General features: G+C 40.2%; 1 protein-coding gene across 1 annotated transcript; it reads left to right on the top strand.

Annotated features, from left to right (window-relative positions):
- The first annotated feature begins 653 nt into the window (after positions 1 to 653).
- On the top strand, positions 654 to 3549 carry LOC147436644 (uncharacterized). The gene is made up of 3 exons (XM_086489476.1): positions 654 to 1053; positions 1163 to 1292; positions 1392 to 3549. The coding sequence occupies exons 1-3, from the start codon at positions 921 to 923 to the stop codon at positions 2851 to 2853; spliced, it is 1725 nt and encodes a 574-aa protein (XP_086345602.1). The 5' UTR covers positions 654 to 920; the 3' UTR covers positions 2854 to 3549.
- Positions 3550 to 18413: the final 14864 nt, after the last annotated feature.

The following is an 18413-nucleotide window of genomic DNA, read 5'->3' as shown; positions in this document are numbered from 1 at the left end:
GGAGCTTGCTTGTCAGCAGGTGGTTACCACAACAGGTCATGAAGAGAGAAAAGGCCCATCATGGGAGTCACATCATCTCAAAAGGCGTGCGAAGACATTTAACTTCCCTCGTAAATTGCAAGATGTCCACTTATTGCACCAAGATTTCCATGCCACTGGAACAGCCGCCCTACTCGGATAACTCCCTCTTTTTTTTCCAACCTTTCCTCACAGAAGTTGACCCGTAATTTTTGTAATCATTGAATTTCCTCTTAACCACTGATCGAGCAGTATAGCTGTGAAAAAGGAAGATGCGACCAGGCTCCAAGTCTTTTTGGGTGCATGTGTGACCACATCAGTGAGTTGAGGATTTTGTGCATGCTCACTCCAAAGAGCCCTCTAATGAGTCTAATCTAAACACTTTTGAGGCTTGAGCAGTGGTTATTGCCGGCTTTGAAGTCCATTACCGAGGGGCAACTGAGAGAGAGTCAGTCTAGAGGTGAATCGGGTGCAATAATGTGCCGGGAAATTCAGTCCGTGACAGGCTGGACGGCAGTAAAAATCTGCAAATTGACTGTGGCGTAAGTTTAATGCGAATCCAGTTCATACGTATGAGCCCATTTATAATGTGATAGGACAGCAGTTTTCGAAGTCCAGTGAATGGGGAAATACAAGGAGGAGGGGCGGGCCCAGAAGGGTTTTTCGCTTTCTAGCCTAGCTACTCAAGTTCAGTGTTGACCCCCCCCCTTCCTCTCACAAATTTTCGCCCGGCTTCAGCGGTCACTCGCCGCCCCGCTCCACCGCCTCTGAAGGCTTAGCATCCGCTGCTGCAGAAGGGAGCCAGCGAGACCAATTCTGGTTGCTTCCACCATTAGGCTAGCTTGCTGTAATTAAGCAGCTACACACACACACACGCACATATCTGGAGGCCGAGGTGAATCATGGGGCGCGCCCCTTGCTGTGAGAAAGTCGGACTGAAAAGAGGCCCCTGGACGCCCGAGGAGGACGAGAAGCTCGTTTCCTTCATCAACCAGCATGGCCATGGCAGCTGGCGTGCCCTCCCAAAGAAAGCAGGTATTTGTTACTCTTCCTCTTCTTCTCCAGGCTGAGCTGCTACTGCTCTTGTTCAGCATGCCCCTCTTATATACACAGTCCGATTCCTCATTCTGCTGTTTTCTTGCAGGGCTTCTGCGTTGTGGCAAAAGCTGCCGCCTTCGGTGGACCAATTACCTTCGCCCTGACATTAAGCGAGGTGAATTCACAACCTCCGAGGAGAATGCCATTCTCCAGCTTCACGCTCTCCTCGGAAATAGGTACTTCCGGTTTCTCTGCTGCCTTTCTGCACGAACTCCAACTCCTACCCTTCATGTATGGCTCTTTTGAAGCTCCTAATTCACTCTCTAAAACTTCAGGTGGTCGGCCATAGCTTCTCACCTGCCTAAGAGAACTGACAACGAGATTAAGAACTACTGGAACACCCACTTGAAGAAGAAGCTGGTGAAGATGGGCTTGGATCCCGTGACACACAAACCCTTGGCCGACAGCGTATTGATGAATAACAGTTGTGATATTATAGAGAAGAGTAGCGGAACCCATGTTGATAATCGCATTGGCAGCAGCAGCAGCAACAAAAGCAGTATAGTAAGCGGAGGTGATGTGAAGGCGAGCAGTAGCTGTAAGGATAATGCGTGTCAGCTACTTCTGCGAGGGGCAAGCCCCATAGTTAAGGTTAGTCCAGCCACCATGCACTTGACGCAATGGGAAAGTGTGCGGCTGGAGGCAGAAATGCGTCTAACGCAGGAGGCAAAAATGAGAGCGAAAGGAGTGTGGCGACGGAAAGAGGGCTCCGGCTCTGCTTGTGCAGGCAGCGTTTATAACCTTAGCCTATTCAAGGCGAGCAGTTCCCTGCTTGATGCAGCAGCCACGGGCTCGTCCATGCACAGTAGTGCTTTGGGAGCTCTCCAAGCTGCGAGTGCGGTGGAGCTCATGCATGCTCTGCACAACTGGGAAAAGTCGCTGCAGGGCCAGGCAGGGGTTCTATGGCCCGAGTCCTGGCGGGTAGTTACTGGCTCATGTACTCCTCACAGTTCCGAGTCTAGCAGCTCCAGCTCTCCTCCCGCAGCCGCTGCACCCGCCTGCACCTCTTCTGCCTCTCTCGACCATGAGTCCTTGAAGAAGCAGCAGCAGCAGCAGCAGCAGCCCATTAGTGCCAGCGAGCAGCGCATCCCTACAAGCACTACCTGCAATGCTGCCCCTACCCCTATTTCGGCTTGCCTCTCTAAAAAGCTGTCTTGGAGCGACGCATTGATGCCTCCTAAGGACCCCTCCGGTAAGCCGCCCTCCCATGAGTTTTACAATCTGGAAACCTCAAGAAGTCTAGGCAGCGGCTCCTTTTCCAGTCTCATGCTGGACGCAGTCCTTGGACGGTCGAGTCTGGCGCAAGGATCTAATGCTGCCAAGGTAATTAGTGTTGAGGGCCATGTCTGCTGTGGTGCCAAGGAGGAACCAAGAAGCTCTGATGCCAGGATGAAGAGTACAGCAACAGCGGCAGCATATGATAGAAGTGACAAGCCCAATGTGGATGAAGCTTCCAATGTATCTGCAGTGACGGGAGATATGCAGGACAACGATGACGACGATACTTGCAGCAACAATGAGGAAGAGGATGAGGACGAGAACGAGGAGGATGAAGAGAGCAGTCTGAGCGTGGATGGCACGTCTGATTTGTTCAAGGATCTGCCGAGGCTGAAGAGGGATGCAACGACCACCCCTGTGAGTTACACGGCGATGCTTAGCGAGGAAATCTCTGATTACTGGAGCAATATTGTGCTTAAGGAGCAGGTCTCATCTCCCACGATACACATGACGTTCTGAGTGGAGTAGTGTGGAGGGGGACAACTGACAAGGTCTGGTCTGTCTGTTCCAGTTGTCCAGTGTCGACCGCTGAGATACCAGTCTACGCGCTGTTTTCCTGCAGCATCTTGAAATTTTTGCTATCATCAGTAGAAGGGTCCAGGACGCAGGTGCTGCAAGGTGATGATGCGGATTTCTCTGATTGGACAGAGTAGTTGTGTTGAAGGGGAGGGGGGACCCCTGGCCTGCCATTTCAGTTCTTGGCAGCTTTCTTCCTTCGCAAATTACGTATACGATACGGGCATCGTAATCATCCACGTTCTAGAGCGCCCCAATTTTTGATGAAATAAATTAACCTTTTTGTAAGGTCAGGACTCAGGAGTGGCATCGTGGGTCTCTGCAGTGTAGTAGCCTATGTATAGACTTGTGTTGTGGCGTGACTTGTGTGTCCCCACACTAGGAGTAGGCTAGGGCTAACTTTTTGCTCACTAAGACTAGTGGATTATGGGCTGAATTCCCCCCCTCTCCCCCCCTCTCCCCCCCCTCTTTATAATTAGCCACTCACTATTTTCTGACAACGTTGAAATTGGCTTCTCTATACTAAAATTGCCGATTTTAATTTTGGAATCCCTGTTTTAGCCTTACTGTACTTGTGCTTTTGTTTGGTAACCTGACTGATCTAGTAAATAAAGGTAAATTTATGCAAGGGAAAATTCCCAAAATACCCCTCTAATTTGTGGAAATTCTCAATATACCCCTCAAATTCCAAAAATTCCCAAAATACCCTTGTATCTATTTTTGTTGGTTCTTCAAGATTTTCTAATCTTTATTCTTGTTTGACAATTGAGATCGGTTTTTTAGTGCTTAGCATGTAATTTTTTACAAATTACCTCCCAAAAAAAGGCAATTTCCACAAATTAGAGGGGTATTTTGGTAATTTTCCCTTTATATAATCTGCCACCGTATCCCTCCACCTGAATGAGCAACGTGATTGTGGCACCGTGGCACGGTTCCTTTTGATTTCTATTTACTCGTGAGTCGTCCTTGTGCATGAAACCGTCTTTTGAAAAGGTGCACTAAATGCCCACACAGTACATGTGAAGCTTTTTGCTTTTCCATAAATGCTCTCTGACAAGGAAATCCTTCACGTTGATTTTTGTGTGCTGTGAGAACTTTAGAGAAGGTGCTCTTCTTCTGTGCATCCACGTGTAGTTATGGTTCTCCCGAGCATCTCACCCAAAGTTCAAATTGGGCGACCTACCCAGGCGCAACCCCAGCGGGGACATTTGTGCACTCATCTTATAGCTATTCCAATAATTGCCAAGAATCTTGACTAGGGTCCCCCCCCCCTCTCCTTTACTTAAGGACAATGATATTGTCACAAAGTGCGCTTAATGCATGATGCATCAATTTCAACAAGGTGTGGCACATATGAAAACTTGCAACGTAACACTTCTATACGACCCCCCCCCCCCCCCCCCCCCCCCCCCACAAAAAAAAAACCCCAACAACAACCCAAAACGCAAGACACATCCAAAAGCTCAAAAAAGGAGAACGCCCGGCTAGATTTGAATCATAGATCTTGCAAAGTAGAAATGAATACATCATGCTAACCGTTCCACCACTCACCAACTCGTGTGCTCTCAAGGTGCCTTGATAGTCCTTATCCTCTGTCCTTGTGTAGGGGGGTGTCCTTTGATGGATGGTTTTACCCTAGAGAGTGCATAGTCATAGCAGGTAAGAGTTTAAGTACTTCCCCACAAAGAAAGGGGATAGGGAATAGATTACCCCATTACCCCTCCACTAATTGCACCTGCATACGTGTAGTTGAGATTTGTTCACATTACCCTCTCTTTCTCACATTGTGTGAAAAATGACCCATCACACATCACATCAATCATGTCCTACCTTTTACACACTCTTGTGTAGGGGGACCTTACATGGAGAAATTTTGGTTCAAAGAAAAGATCAAGAAAGAAGCTTGGCCTTACATCGTGGCAATTTACATTCTATGTCATACAATCTAATATCTATCCAACCCACATGATTTTCTCATATCAAATTGATCATTTAATGTGGGAGAATGGATGGGAACAAAGGTTAAAATAGAGACATGTGCTTACGAGTTTATCTCAACGCGGGACCAATGGTAAAGGGGTCCAAATGAGGGATGGTTCGTCAAAGAGCAATGCTATCTAATGGAGCTTAAATATCTTAGGGTTGGTTTCATTAAAGACCTTCGATGGTTAGTGTTAAAAGTCCTTTGATCTTAGACAAGCTAGGGTTGTGCTTGAGGTGGGAACTCGGCCCAAGCTTGAGGTGTTTGTCGTGCTTGTTGACTAAGGTACTCGAGGTGCTTAATGAATAAGGTGCTAAGGTGCTCCATGACCAAGGTGCTGAATGACTAAGGAGCTAAGGTGCTTCATGACCAAGGTGCTTGAGGGGCTTGAGGTGTTCCACAAAGTCAACATGATCCCTACTTAAGGAGGGGCAAGCCCTCATTGTAGGAGCTAGAGAGAGAACACACATCCTCACACAAGGCAAGCTTGGTACAAAGAAAGCAAATAGAATACTTGTCAGGCTTCTCTTCATGTTGCCTCCATAGTGTGTCTAAAGCCTATTGGTTGGCCTTCCAAGGGGTCCAATGATAATTTAGTTAATTTAATGAATTGTTTTTGCATTTATCAAGTCCTCTTTCTCAAAGGGAAAAGGGGGACACTTGTCCCAAGACTACCTTGTTGCTTGATATGCACTATGCATGCAATTGGCCAAGCTTGAGGAGGTCCAATCAGGTGCATGCTAGTGCTAGAAGAGGGGGTCCTCGACCAAAGCAAGGAGGGGGCTAGCTTGGGGGGGATACTCTCCCCCGTCGCTCCCCCTTCACACATACATACATACACTCTCATTGTGTGGAGTGCAAAGTGCAAGAGCTCTATCTCCTTCTCCAAGCTAGTAGAGAAGTTGATAGCTTACACCAACACTCTTGACTATGGAATGCATATCCAACCAAGAGCCATGCTGGAATGGGAGATGGTCTCCTCAGACAACTTCTTCCAGTGTTAGAATTTAGAGCTACTGGTTATGTCGTCAGTTCAGTTAGTGAGAACTGCAACAGAGTATTAGACTAAAATAGAGAACTGAATTGAAATGTTATACTGAAATGAAAGACACAACTGAAGACTGAAAATGGTATTTGTAGATTCAGATTAATAGCTCAAGGATGACCAGTACAATGTACAATGGGTTTAACACTAGGTTGGTAATAGGACACTTTTATGTCCTGGGACATTTTTATGTCCTGTGAAGTGACCATTTTCCTTGAATTATGTCAAGAGTTTCAAAATGGATTTTGAGGCGCTATCTATCTAGAAAGTTGTCTCATAGATTGAAAAAAACTCGACATTTTTTTGGAATATCAATTCCATCTTTAACATTGTCCTTGCATAACATTTCACAACCTAAACTGTGTGAAAAAACGGGTTCTGTTTTTGGCTTTTTTCAACTTTTTGCAACTATACCACTCTAGAATTCATGTTTGTGAGGTCTATAATGCTAGAGAACTATCTTTAGTAGTCCTCAACATGTCCTGATGCTTCTAGGGAGAAATAAATATTAAAGTTGTAAGTTATGACCAAATTACAAAAATTGTCAAATCCTGTTTTTTAGCCAATTTTAGCTCTTCTATGATTTTTTTGGTGGATTTCATGATACCCAAATTCATTTTTGATTTTCTATGTCGCATATTGTAACATAAAGCTAACATTCCTTGAGTTTTGGGGCACCTAATACCCTATTTTGCATAGTACACAACGATGGTTGATTTTTTCAATTATGGAAGAAAACGAAACATTCTAGTATATCAAATATAGCTTTTTCAATATTGTTAGTTTCTTGTGACAACTACATGTATTTTGTAGGTAGTAACCATATCTAGTCATAAGGATCAAATTTGGCTAGATATTGAATAGTTTCTATGGGATTCTACAACTCATAATGTTCAACCCAGTTTTTTCATGTTTGCTCATGTTTGCTGTATTTAATACTTCATCTTTGTCCCCAAGATTCCCCTTGGTAAGAGATGTATTATTCTTTTGATATGTTCCATGGCTCCTTATGAACATAAAGGACAATAGGGAACTAATAAAACATGCATATATTATTTCTATTGAGCGTGGCTATAGAAACTTTGATGATAGGTTTGCAGAATGGTAAAAATTCAACTTTTTTGTACCTATTTATTTTGGCAAAACAAAAAATAGTGAGTGAGAAGCAATCATATGTTCTGATCACCAACCCATTGAAGTTAACTAGGGAATTTATCTCAAGTCCTACAAAATTCCCTAGTCTTATTTTTATGCAACAAAACATAAGAAATGACTGTTTTGATGAAAATTCACTGGTCCATCAACTTTGGAGGCTTGGTGTGACCAAAAGATGAGAAATTTTACAAGTTTCTTATTTTTTCCATGTTTAGTAGACCTTGAACTATAACCTCATGAAAGGATTTTACAAAATGAGTGGATCTACTATGGTTTTGGAGGTTTTTTTCAAAACCCTGAAAGGACACTTTTATGTCCTGTTAGGTTACCAACCTAGTGTTAAGCTCAGATGATTACATGAGTAAATCTAGAAGATAAGAGCTTGTAAACCAAAAGCGTTTCGGAATCCAAAAGTCAAAAAGACAAGAAGCCCGGTTACAGTGTAGCAGATCCTATTTATAACTCTCAGGAGATACTATAGTAACTGCCTACGGTAATTACTGCTTCTCTCCTTTCTTGAATTTTGATATAACTCCAAAATTGCTAAAAAAATCCATCACCTGATTCTGATTTGGTGTTGGAAAAACTATCTGGCTTTTTGGTTTGGTCGATACCCTCATAATAGTACTCTTTCGGTGTTGCCAGCTTTATACCCTATTTTATGCTTATTTGAGTGCTTGATACCCCTATAGTTGTAATTTCAAAGTGTCCAGCCAAGGAAATTCCAGTGCCTAACTAAGAAAATCCACCATCTGATTTTGAGATGAAACTACCTAGTATCTTTCCATTGAACCCGCTTCCTCTTGTCCTTCTTCTGTGTTGATGCCTCAGAAGTCTCAGCGCCAACATCGTCTTTCTGGATCAGTCTGTAAATGGTCTCCTACTCAAGCTGATCCTGCCTTTAAGTGGACATTCATAAGGCGTAAGGGCATTGTAGGTTTTGGTGTCGGGATCATATAGACTGCGTTTGCCCTTTGTCAGACGGGTTCTGGCCAATTTTTGACAATGCGAGGCTGTGTGGATCCATCCTTGTAGAAGAGGCTAATTCTTCTTAATTCTAGCTTCAAAGAGAATCTTAGCCATCTCTTTGTATTGTAGCCCCAATCTTGGTTTTGCAGTGATATCCTTTTCAGGAATCTTGGAAGACTCCACAATCAGTTGAAGTAACTGATTTGTGATCTTCGTTAATCCATGGAGCTGGACCTTCCATTGTCCCATACAGAGTATGACCTTCTGCATTTCTCCTTGCAGATCCATGACCGTATCTATTTTGAGGGCGTCATTGATCAGTGATTGCTAGGCTTTCTATTCCATAGTGGCTCGCTCATACCAGTCTTGGAGTTCATTAGTGATGCTGAAGTAAGTGAGCCGGTCCACTGGTTCTGGATGTTGAGGATACAAGGCTGGGAAAAATCTAGGCAGTTCAGCTTCTTTAGCACGTAATGCATACAGGAGAACTAGAGAATTAGACACAAACTCCAGAAAATTGAGGACAGCTTGGTTCTCCTGCTGCATCACCTTTCTTGTAACTTGGACCAACTAAAAGAGTCTTCGGAGAGCAATTGCCTGTTCTCCTACTGTCATTTGAGTTCGGGGTCCTATACTATTGGAAGATTGATCTTCAATGATGGCCTACACCCTCTGATCTAAAACTCCGATGGCAATTTGCATATGAAGCAAGACTTCTTTTGGTTGAGTCCTGACCTCCTTCATACATCTGTATGTAGGCTGGGCTTGCAGGTGCTGGGCCCTTTCCTTTGTCATTATTGACGCCTGTTCAGTGCTCGACGTGGCTTGCTAACCTTTTTCAGTGCCGATTTCCGTTGGAGTCTTCTCTCCGGTATTGTTGAAGTTTGACCTACTGAGGATTTTTCAGTAGGCAAGGGCTTGACCTGACTCTTCAATTGCTTCAATAGAGTAATACTCTTTGCCAACATAATCCTTGGTTTCTTTGAACCACCACGACCTGTGTGGCCTTGTGTGCGTATGTCGCACGTGTCAAATCTTTTGGACTGATTGAGTAGTGATTAAAAGTTTGTTGGTCACTTCCGTAAGTTATTGGTCCTTGCTTTTGCATGCATTTGACAGCTTCATGAGGAGCTTAGCCGCTTGCAATGCACCTTATAGGAGAATTCAATGTCAAAGTTAGAAAATTCCATGGATTTTGCTCTGAAATGCCTTGAGTCTGAATTACTGGCAAATGATGTCCATTTTTCTTCAAATCAATTTTGGAGCATGCATAGATGCATAAAAACATGTAAAGATCAAAATCATGCAATCCAGGCAAAATTTTCAACTAAAGTAAATAATCACGATTATTTATATATGGGAAATTTTTCCAACTTTTTGCATTTTTGACATCATAGGCTTGAAACATATGTGATTTAGATACTCTGAGTGAAGTGTGGGCTCATTTGAGTGCAGAGAGTGAAATTGGTGGTAGATTTAGGCTTTAGAGTCTGAAACAGTAGATATGAAGGGATTTTGGGTTTTTGTGATCCAAAGTTGATCAAACTTGATTGGTGGGCTTGGAACATCATGTACTTTGGTCCCATAAGGTTAAAGTTGAAATTTGAACCCATTTTGGTAAAAAAGTAAATAATCGTGATTGTTATCTTTTTCATCAAATTGGACATTTTTTGTTGCAAGTTGGTTTTAGACATGATATAGAGCCTCTATGTGAGATATGGGGTGATTTGGATAAAAAAATGTGACAATTAACTCAAAATTTGGACAAAAGAACCTTTAGTACGTTTTTTGACAAAATTGGAGATTTTCTTGATCTTTTGGGCTCATACTTGACATATGGCATGTGTTAGATGTATACAAGTGATAGGTGAAGTGACAAGATAATTTTCAAGCCAAATGTGCACAAAAGTAAATAATCACGATTATTAACTACATTCACATTTTTTGCATGAAAATATACTTTTTTGACCTACACATCTTCATTACACCTACAACAAGTCCTAAAATGAAATGGGTAAGGTTTGGTAGTGTCGGCATCACTTCGTGCTCTTGTCAACTTTGAAATCATGGGTTTTTGTTACTACTTGGGTTGTAGAGTTGTTTGGTCACTTTTGAAGCCATGGACTTGTCTGCTATATAGTCCTGATGTTGCTCCTCCAATTTGGGCTCATTCGGAGTCAGTTTGACTTCAAATGTCAAATTTGACACTTTGTAGTCTTCGAGCTGTTTCTTGTTGTTTGAGAGCTTGCCTTAACTGTTTTCTTAAAACCATCTAGGTACATTGTGTATAGAATTTGTCTATAAGGTGCCCGTGGAGTCAGAATCCAATTCTGGTCATGTGACAAAAACCTAGATTATTTACTTGGGACTCCCTTGACCCTTGCCAAATGGTCATCTAATGATATGGAAGTGTTCTACTATCTAGGGGCATGCTATAGTTCAAGTCTCGTCCAATTCGGTTGAGTTGACAGGCCGCTATGGTCGTTTTTGTGTCGTAGGAGTTCATGCACAAATGGGATTCTAGGTTTTTTTCCTAAGCCTAGACATGCTACCGATTGTATAGAAACATTCTTTGATGAGTTTAGAACTTACCCCTCATGTCTCGTGTGAAACGATGCTGAAAATGGGTGATTGTGGACTCCAAAAATCGCACACGAAGAAGGTAGATAGCTCTCTCCTCCAAGAGTGACTAAAGGAAATGAGGTGATTTTGGGCTACCTTGGATATCTATACTCGGACTTCCCAAACTATTTCCCCCAGATTCCCCTGTTAGTCCTACTAGGCCGTAAAATCTATGTTAGACTCAAAAATTTCTTCAATCGGATTCCGTTAGGTCATTCTACGAGAATTTGGAGAAACAGGCCTTGGCGGCCTAATTTAGGCTTCTAGCTTCCGTCTGTCGTTTTGATTGAAATTTTTTGTGCCTATTGGTCTTGTTCTTCTGATCATCAGTATATCTTCAGTTTCTCCATCTGAGCTCAATTGCTATTTATTATTAATTTTTGACCTGTTTATTGAAAAAATAAAAGAAAATAATAAAATTCGATAAAAAAGAAAATTGAAAAATCAACAATTAAAAAGATCCATTGGAGAATCTATTTTATTACTTTTTGGTGGATTTCTTCGTTTTTAAGCTCCAATAGTAAGAAAAATTGATGAAAATAAGCAAAAAAGGCTATTTTTAAATGTATTTTCTTATTATATACACTATTTACACTCATCGGGGAGATGTTATCAGTTGAAATTCCTTGATGATGATTTTTAAAGGGCATTATTAGGTAATTTTGCAAAAACCACACGTTAACACCCAACTTTTTTCCTCCCTCTTCAAACATTGCCCTTAATTACTGAAGTTCCCTTCCACCCTTCCTAGATGGAGTACTCCGTGTGACGACTTTGTGCATGGGTTGAACAATTGTGTCTATGCATAGCCGTGGTTGGCTCTATCGTGCTTGGAAGGTTAATGCAATTTAAACCAGTATGCAGTGCAAGAGTTGGGTCTTGAGTAGTTAACTCAAGGGTTTCCGTGGTCGAGGTTTCCTGTTGCTGTTTTCTAAATAGTAGATTCTATAATTTGTGTGCTCTTTGTTTTATTGTACCATCTAGATGCTTTGGAACATTAATTTCTTGAGTTGTAGGTATCAATGATGATGGTTGCTGAGATTTAACTCTCAACTAATATCTTGGTTTTCCTTTGATGAACTGTTGTGGTTGAGTGTTTTTAGACTTAACTTTCCATTGCTTCATCGGCTTTACAGTTTGTGGAGAAGATAAATGCTCCTTTTTCCTCCAAACCCATCTAGTGCTAATTTCTCTTTTGAAAGATGTTTTTCTTTGAGTTGTCAGATGTGAGACTTTCGTCAGTATGGTAGATGAGTTTTTAGGCACCCAAACCTGAGACGGATTGTGCTTGATTTGTGATTTTGGTACCCATATTTTCATGACTCCTTGTATGCTACTTGTAGCATTTGCTTGTCCAGAGGTTCACTTAGATTGATGACTCTCTTGTTTCTTCTGTGGGTGACCTCTTTTCCATTCCTCTTTGCTCGGTGCAATTGGAACGATGAGTTGTCCTCCTAGGTGATAGCTTGAGTTGATTGGGGTCTCAATCTGGTACTACCTTCTACGTCTGAATCCATGAGATTCCAAGAATCATTGTTTCATTCATATGTTCATCTGGTATGCATACAAATGGATGAGGACATGAACATCCATGTACTATCACATTCAAGTTGAATACTCCCAATGCCAGTGTTCGGTTTTTGTTGCATCCTTTGATAGCAGATATTCCTGATGCTAAAGATTGATTCATCACTTTCTTCTAAGTGGAATAATTGATTGCATTCATTCAAGCTCCGATGTCTACCAATGCATTTGTCTATGATTGTTCAGTTGTACTTTGATGCGAAGGTCCATTTCATCCAACCGGTCATCATCCATTGGCATCACATCATTCTTCAATTCCCATAGTCTCTCATCTGGTTCCAAATTGTTGATGGAAATAGGTGTTTGTTGATTTTTGAAAGCATCTTTCCTCTTGAGTACTCAAAGTTGAGCTTCCTCTTGGGATTCATTAATAACCTGCTGCCGTTTCATCTTTCTTTGCTTTGCTGCATGCATCTTTTCTAGTAAATCATTGATTAGTGGCAAATGGTACTTCTTTAAGCGGCATCCACTAATCTAGTTAGCCATTGGTTCACCATCTAGAGTGGACAACTTAACTACTCCATTTGGAGATACTTCTTCAATGATAAACGGTCCATTTCCCTTCTTCTTGAATTTAGAAATGTGTTGCTTAAGCGAATAGACTAAAACTAGGTCCCCTTTTTTGTAGATTTTTGTGACTAGATGTGAATCAAAAAATTGTTTTTGCTTCCATTTTTATGCAAAGATATGAGCTACAGTTGTTAGCCTTTGCTCATCAAGATTTTCTAAATCTTTGAGCCTCTCTAACAGTTCATGTCCATTCCACTGAATATCTTAGCTACCCTTAGTGTCAGCAATATAAATTCTATCGATAGTATGGCATCAAGACCATAAATAAGATTAAAGTGTGTAGCATTTTAAGTTGTCTTGAATGAAACTCTATAAGACCATAGAGCGGCATGTAGATTCATTTCCCAATCAGTTTGTCCTAAACTAACCACTTTAGTCAATACCGAGCTAAGAATTTTATTTGTGTGCTCAGCTTGTCCATTTGCTTGTGGATGATATGGAGCGGGTTTGTTATAGATGACCATAAATTCATTTGGGAGATGCTCAATTACCTCATTGAGGAAATGAGTTCCCCTATCGCTGACAATTTCTATTGGAAGTTCATATCTTGTGTATACATTTTCATACAAGAATGCGGCTGTGGTTCTAGCATCATTCTTTTTGGTTGCCTTAGCCTCTGTCCCCTTGGTCAAATAGTTCGTAGCTACAATGATATATTGAGCTTGAGTTCTATAAGTAGGTGGTTGTATTGGTCTGACAAAATCTATGCCCCATTTTGCAAAAGCTCTAGCCTCCATCATTGGTCTTAAAGGCATGCTATCTACCTTGATTGGCTTTTTTTTTCATTGGCATGCATTACATCTTCGAATATATTCTTTGGCAATCTGCAAAAAGTGTTGGTCACCATTGCTCTAGCGGTGGCTTCACTAAAAAAAGTGACCTTTAGCTAATCCAACATGTACTTGTTCTAGAGTGGGGATGTATTCGTCTTTGTTTGCACAGAGACGTAGATGTTGATCCTTTCGTCTCTGATACAATTGGTTTCCAATAAGAGCATAATATCTTGCTTTAATTTTATTATCTCTTTGTTGGCGCTTATTCATATCTTCCAAAAATGTTCTACTTGACAAGTAAGTAACTAGGTAGTTACTCCGCTTAGGAATTAGTGATATTTAAAATAATGTCACATGAGGTTTGGGTGCTTGTTTCTAGCATTGAAGACAATTTTTCACAAATGAGTGAACATCCCGTCTCATGGTTGGCCAAAATACTCCAAGTCTCAAGATCCGTTGCATAGAGTTTGGTCTTCGACAAAGTGAAGTCCTTCTATGGTAATGTGTGCTTCACTTAGGTATTGGCTTTTCTCCTCAGGATTAATACAAAAAAGAAATATTCCATCTTGATTTCTTTTGTATAGCCTTCCAGCTAGTAACTGATACATAGCTGATTGCCCAATTAATCCTGGTGTAACAGGAAGTGGTATTTGAGAATCCACTTGAGCTAAGGTCATCAATGAAACCATATCTTCTGACCACAACGGGGTATCATTTTTACGGAGAACAAATATGCATTTGGTAGATCATTATCTACCCCTTTTGGTGGTTCTCTGAAATAATCCTTGATAAATGATCTCCTCTTTGGTGTGTGGTGCCCTTTTTTACAACTACAGTGAAATCAAATTCCAAAAGAATGATGAACCATCTCACTATTCTTCTTGTGTTGCATGGGTTGTTGACCAAATACAATAAAGCCAGTGGTCCACAAAGAGCACAAATTTGTTGGCTAATAGGTAATGTTTATACTTTTTTATGGCATAGATCATCCCTAATCCTTCTCTTTCGGTGGTTGTATAGTTTTTCTGTACCACATTCAATTGTCTACTAGCATAAGAAATAGGAAAATCAAATTTTTCGTCTCCTGGTTGAGCTAATATACATCCAATGGCAAAATTGAAAGCATCAACATGTATATGGAATAACTTTTCCAATTTGGTGCTTTCAATATTGGGGCTGAAGTGAGAGCTTGCTTAAGCTTCATGAAGGATTCTTTACACTCATCAATCCTTACAAAGAGTGTAATTAGGCCATCCATGGGTTTTACAATTATAGCATACATGTAAATGAATCGTCTGTAATATCCATAATGTCCCATGAAAGCTTGAACCCCTTTGACTGTTGTCGGTCTAGGCATTTTAGCAATAACATGAATTTTATCCATATCAGTTACTATGCCATTTTTAGACACTATATGTCCAAGAATTTTTTCTTGTCTGTCCATAAATGTGCACTTTTTAGGGTTTAAGTAAATCCTATAATTATACATTTTTTGCTTACCTTTTTGAGGTGTACAAAATGATCAGGTCCGATTGATGAATGTACACATAAATCATCCATATATACTTCCAAGAAATTCCAAAGATATTCTTTGAAAGACATGGCTCATTAATCTTTGAAAAATGGCAGGATAATTAGTTAACCCAAAAGGGATAACCCTATAGGAAAAAATACCCCATTCAGTTACAAAGGCAGTTTTATGTTGATCTTTGGAATCAAGAAAAAGTTGATTGTACCCCGAAAAGCCGTCTAAGAATCTCTAAGCTTCTTTTTCTGCAACTCATTCTAAAACATGCTCTGTGATTGGAAGAGGGTAGTTGTTTCAAAGGTGGCTGCGTTAACTTTTTTGTGATTGACACACACTCTTAATTTCCCATTTTTCTTGGGTACCACCACAATCAGAGACACCCAATCTGTGTGTTCAATTTCATAAATGAATTCAGCTTCCTTGAGCTTTTCTATCTCTTCCTTGAATTTTTTTTCATTATAAGTATATGGCCTTTGTCTACTTGGTTTCGTATCATCTCTCACAGGTATGGTATATTGATAAATTTTTGGATCAACACCCTTGAGATCTTTATAAGACCAACCAAAGCTATCTCGATATTCTTTCAGCAAGCTTAGCAAAAGCTCTTATTCTTCTTCAGTCAAGCCATTTGCAATGTAGGCAGGTCCAGGCTCTTCTCTTGGTCGGCTAGATCTATCTTCTTTGCATTTTCAGGTCCTTCATAGGACTCACCCTGCTTTCTTAGTTCCCTTACAGTTTGTTCGACTATGATCTTTCAGTCTTGGAGAGTATATTTCTTGTAATGGGATGGAACACTCATTACATCTTTACTCTCTTCCGCGGTTGTTTCCATTTCAGTTGTATACATCTCCTTTAGAGCTTTCTTCAACTCTTGATATTTCTTCTTTTGTTCGATTCGTGTCATGGATGAATCATCATCCAGGTGTTTAGGTTTTGATTGAGTTTCCTTTCTCATCCGTTGATGTTTTTGATGTACCTTGTTTGTTGTCTGAAGGATATCTACCCGTGATTTTGTCTTTGACACAATCATGTGCATCTATCTGCATCGAAAACTATGTTTTTCTGAAAACTGATGACATAGGTCTAGATTTCAAGTTTTATGTGTCTCTTTTTCTTCTATACCATTTTTGTCTTCTTGTTTTTGGGTTTGGAAAGTCAAAAAACTTTTCCTCATCTCATTTTGGGAGTAGTTGAGCTCTAACGTGTTCTTTTTTTGACCCATAATCATTAGATGTAGCTGAATGTCCTTTAAACTCGTTAGTAGCATCCTAATAGAGGTCTAAAAAGACTTGTTGAGCTTTTAGTAAGTCCTTGGGTTCTTGAACTTTGTCTTCAATGTGAAGGGTTGAGATCATTTGTATGGGAATTATGTCATAACCATCCTCATTGCAAAATTGAGTAGGCATATAGGTATTCACACATACATCCATTGTTGCCAAAATTTGAGTCCACTCAAATGGTTCAGACAAGTGCTACGGAAAGGGTTCTGGTGTATATGATTCATCTATGCAATCCCTTTCTAAGATACATTCTTCTCGTTTTAAACTTCCATTTTCTGAGGCTCCACACATCCAAATAGGTGTGTATTTGTTTAACCAAGATGGAAGCTTTGATTCAGCCAAAGAGACCGAGTCAAATTCTTGTATGGGCATTTTCATGACATCTCTTTAAGTGTGATCTTTTAGATTAACCCTTGTGATTGATCCCACTTGCTTCAAGTACATGTAATTGTTTCCCCAATCTTGAATGAGCTGTACTTGTCGCATGAATGGTCTTCTCAAGATGATTTTATAGTTAACACTAGAATGGTAATAGGACACTTTTATGTCCTTGGACACTTTTGTGTCGTGTTAAGTGACCATTTTGCTTGAATTATTTGAAGAGTATGAAAATGAATTTCTAGGTGCTATATATCCACAAAGTTGCCTTATGATCTGAAAAAAACTTAGTAATTTTTTTGGAGTATCGATCTCACCATTAACCTTACTCTTGCACAACATTTTTGAACCTAAACTGTGTGAAAAAACGGGTCCTGTTTTTGGCTTTTTTTTTCAATTTTTGGCAACTATACCACTCTAAACTTCATGTCTGTGAGGTTTAGATGGCTAGAGGTTAGGCCTTCATAGTTCTCAACATGTTTTGATGCTTGTAGGGAGAGCTAATTGTTAAAATTGAAAGTTACGACCAATTTACAAGAATTGCATAATCCTGTTTTTTGGCCAAAATTAGCACTTTTATGATTTTTTTTGGTGGCTTTCTTGATATCCAAATTCAATTTTGATTTTGTAAGTGTAATGTATAACATAAAGCTAATCTTCCTTGAGTTTTGGGGGACCTAATATGCTATATAGCAAAGTATATGATGATGGTTGAGTTTTTTGATTACTGAAGAATACGATACATTTTAGAGTAGCAAGTATAACTTTCTCAATATTGCTAGTTTCTTAGGCCAATTATGTGTATTTTTTAGGTAGTAACCATATCTAATCATAGACTACAAACTTGGCTAGATATTGAGTAGTTTCTATGGGTTTCTAGAGGTCATAATGCTAAACCCAGTTTTTTCATGTTTGCTGTATTTAGCCCTTTATCATTTCCCCCAAGGTTCCAATTGTAAGAGATCCATTATCCTTTTGACATGCTCCATGGATCTTTTGAATCCAAAGGCCCAAAGGGAACTAAGAAAACATGTACATAGTGTTTGTATTGAGCGTGACTATAGAAAATTTGATGATAGGTCCGCATAATGGCAAAAATGCAACTTTTTTGTACCTATTTTTTTTTGCCCACAAAAAACTTAGTGAGGTAAAAGCAACCATATGTTTTGGTCACCAACCCATTGAAGTTAACGAAGCATTTTATCTCATGTCCTACAAAAATCCCCACTCTTATTTATATGCAATCAACCATAAGAAATTGCTGTTTTGGGCAAAATGCACTGGTCCATCAACTTTCGAGGCTTTTAGTGACCAAGGGATGAGAAAAATTACAAGTTTCTCATTTTTTCCATATGTAGTAGTTATTGAACTATAAGCTCATGAAAGGATTTTTCAAAATGAGTGGATCTACTATGGTTTTGGAATTTTTTCCCAAAACCCTAAAAGGACACTTTTATGTCCTGTTAGGTTACCATTCTAGTGTTAAGTTTCTTCCCAAAGTCCACTATCGCAAAAGTATGTTGATAATCAATTCTGTAGGAACTAACTATCACTTTTTCAAGCATACCTAGGGGTTTGTCTATGTGTCCATCAACCAATTGTAATTTCATTCGAGTTT

The sequence above is a fragment of the Adiantum capillus-veneris genome, chromosome 18 (genome assembly GCF_014529385.1).
Source record: "Adiantum capillus-veneris isolate H3 chromosome 18, ASM1452938v2, whole genome shotgun sequence".
Taxonomy (NCBI): Eukaryota; Viridiplantae; Streptophyta; class Polypodiopsida; order Polypodiales; family Pteridaceae; genus Adiantum; species Adiantum capillus-veneris.
Note: the sequence above shows the minus strand (reverse complement) of the source record. Positions and strands in the feature narration are given on the sequence as shown.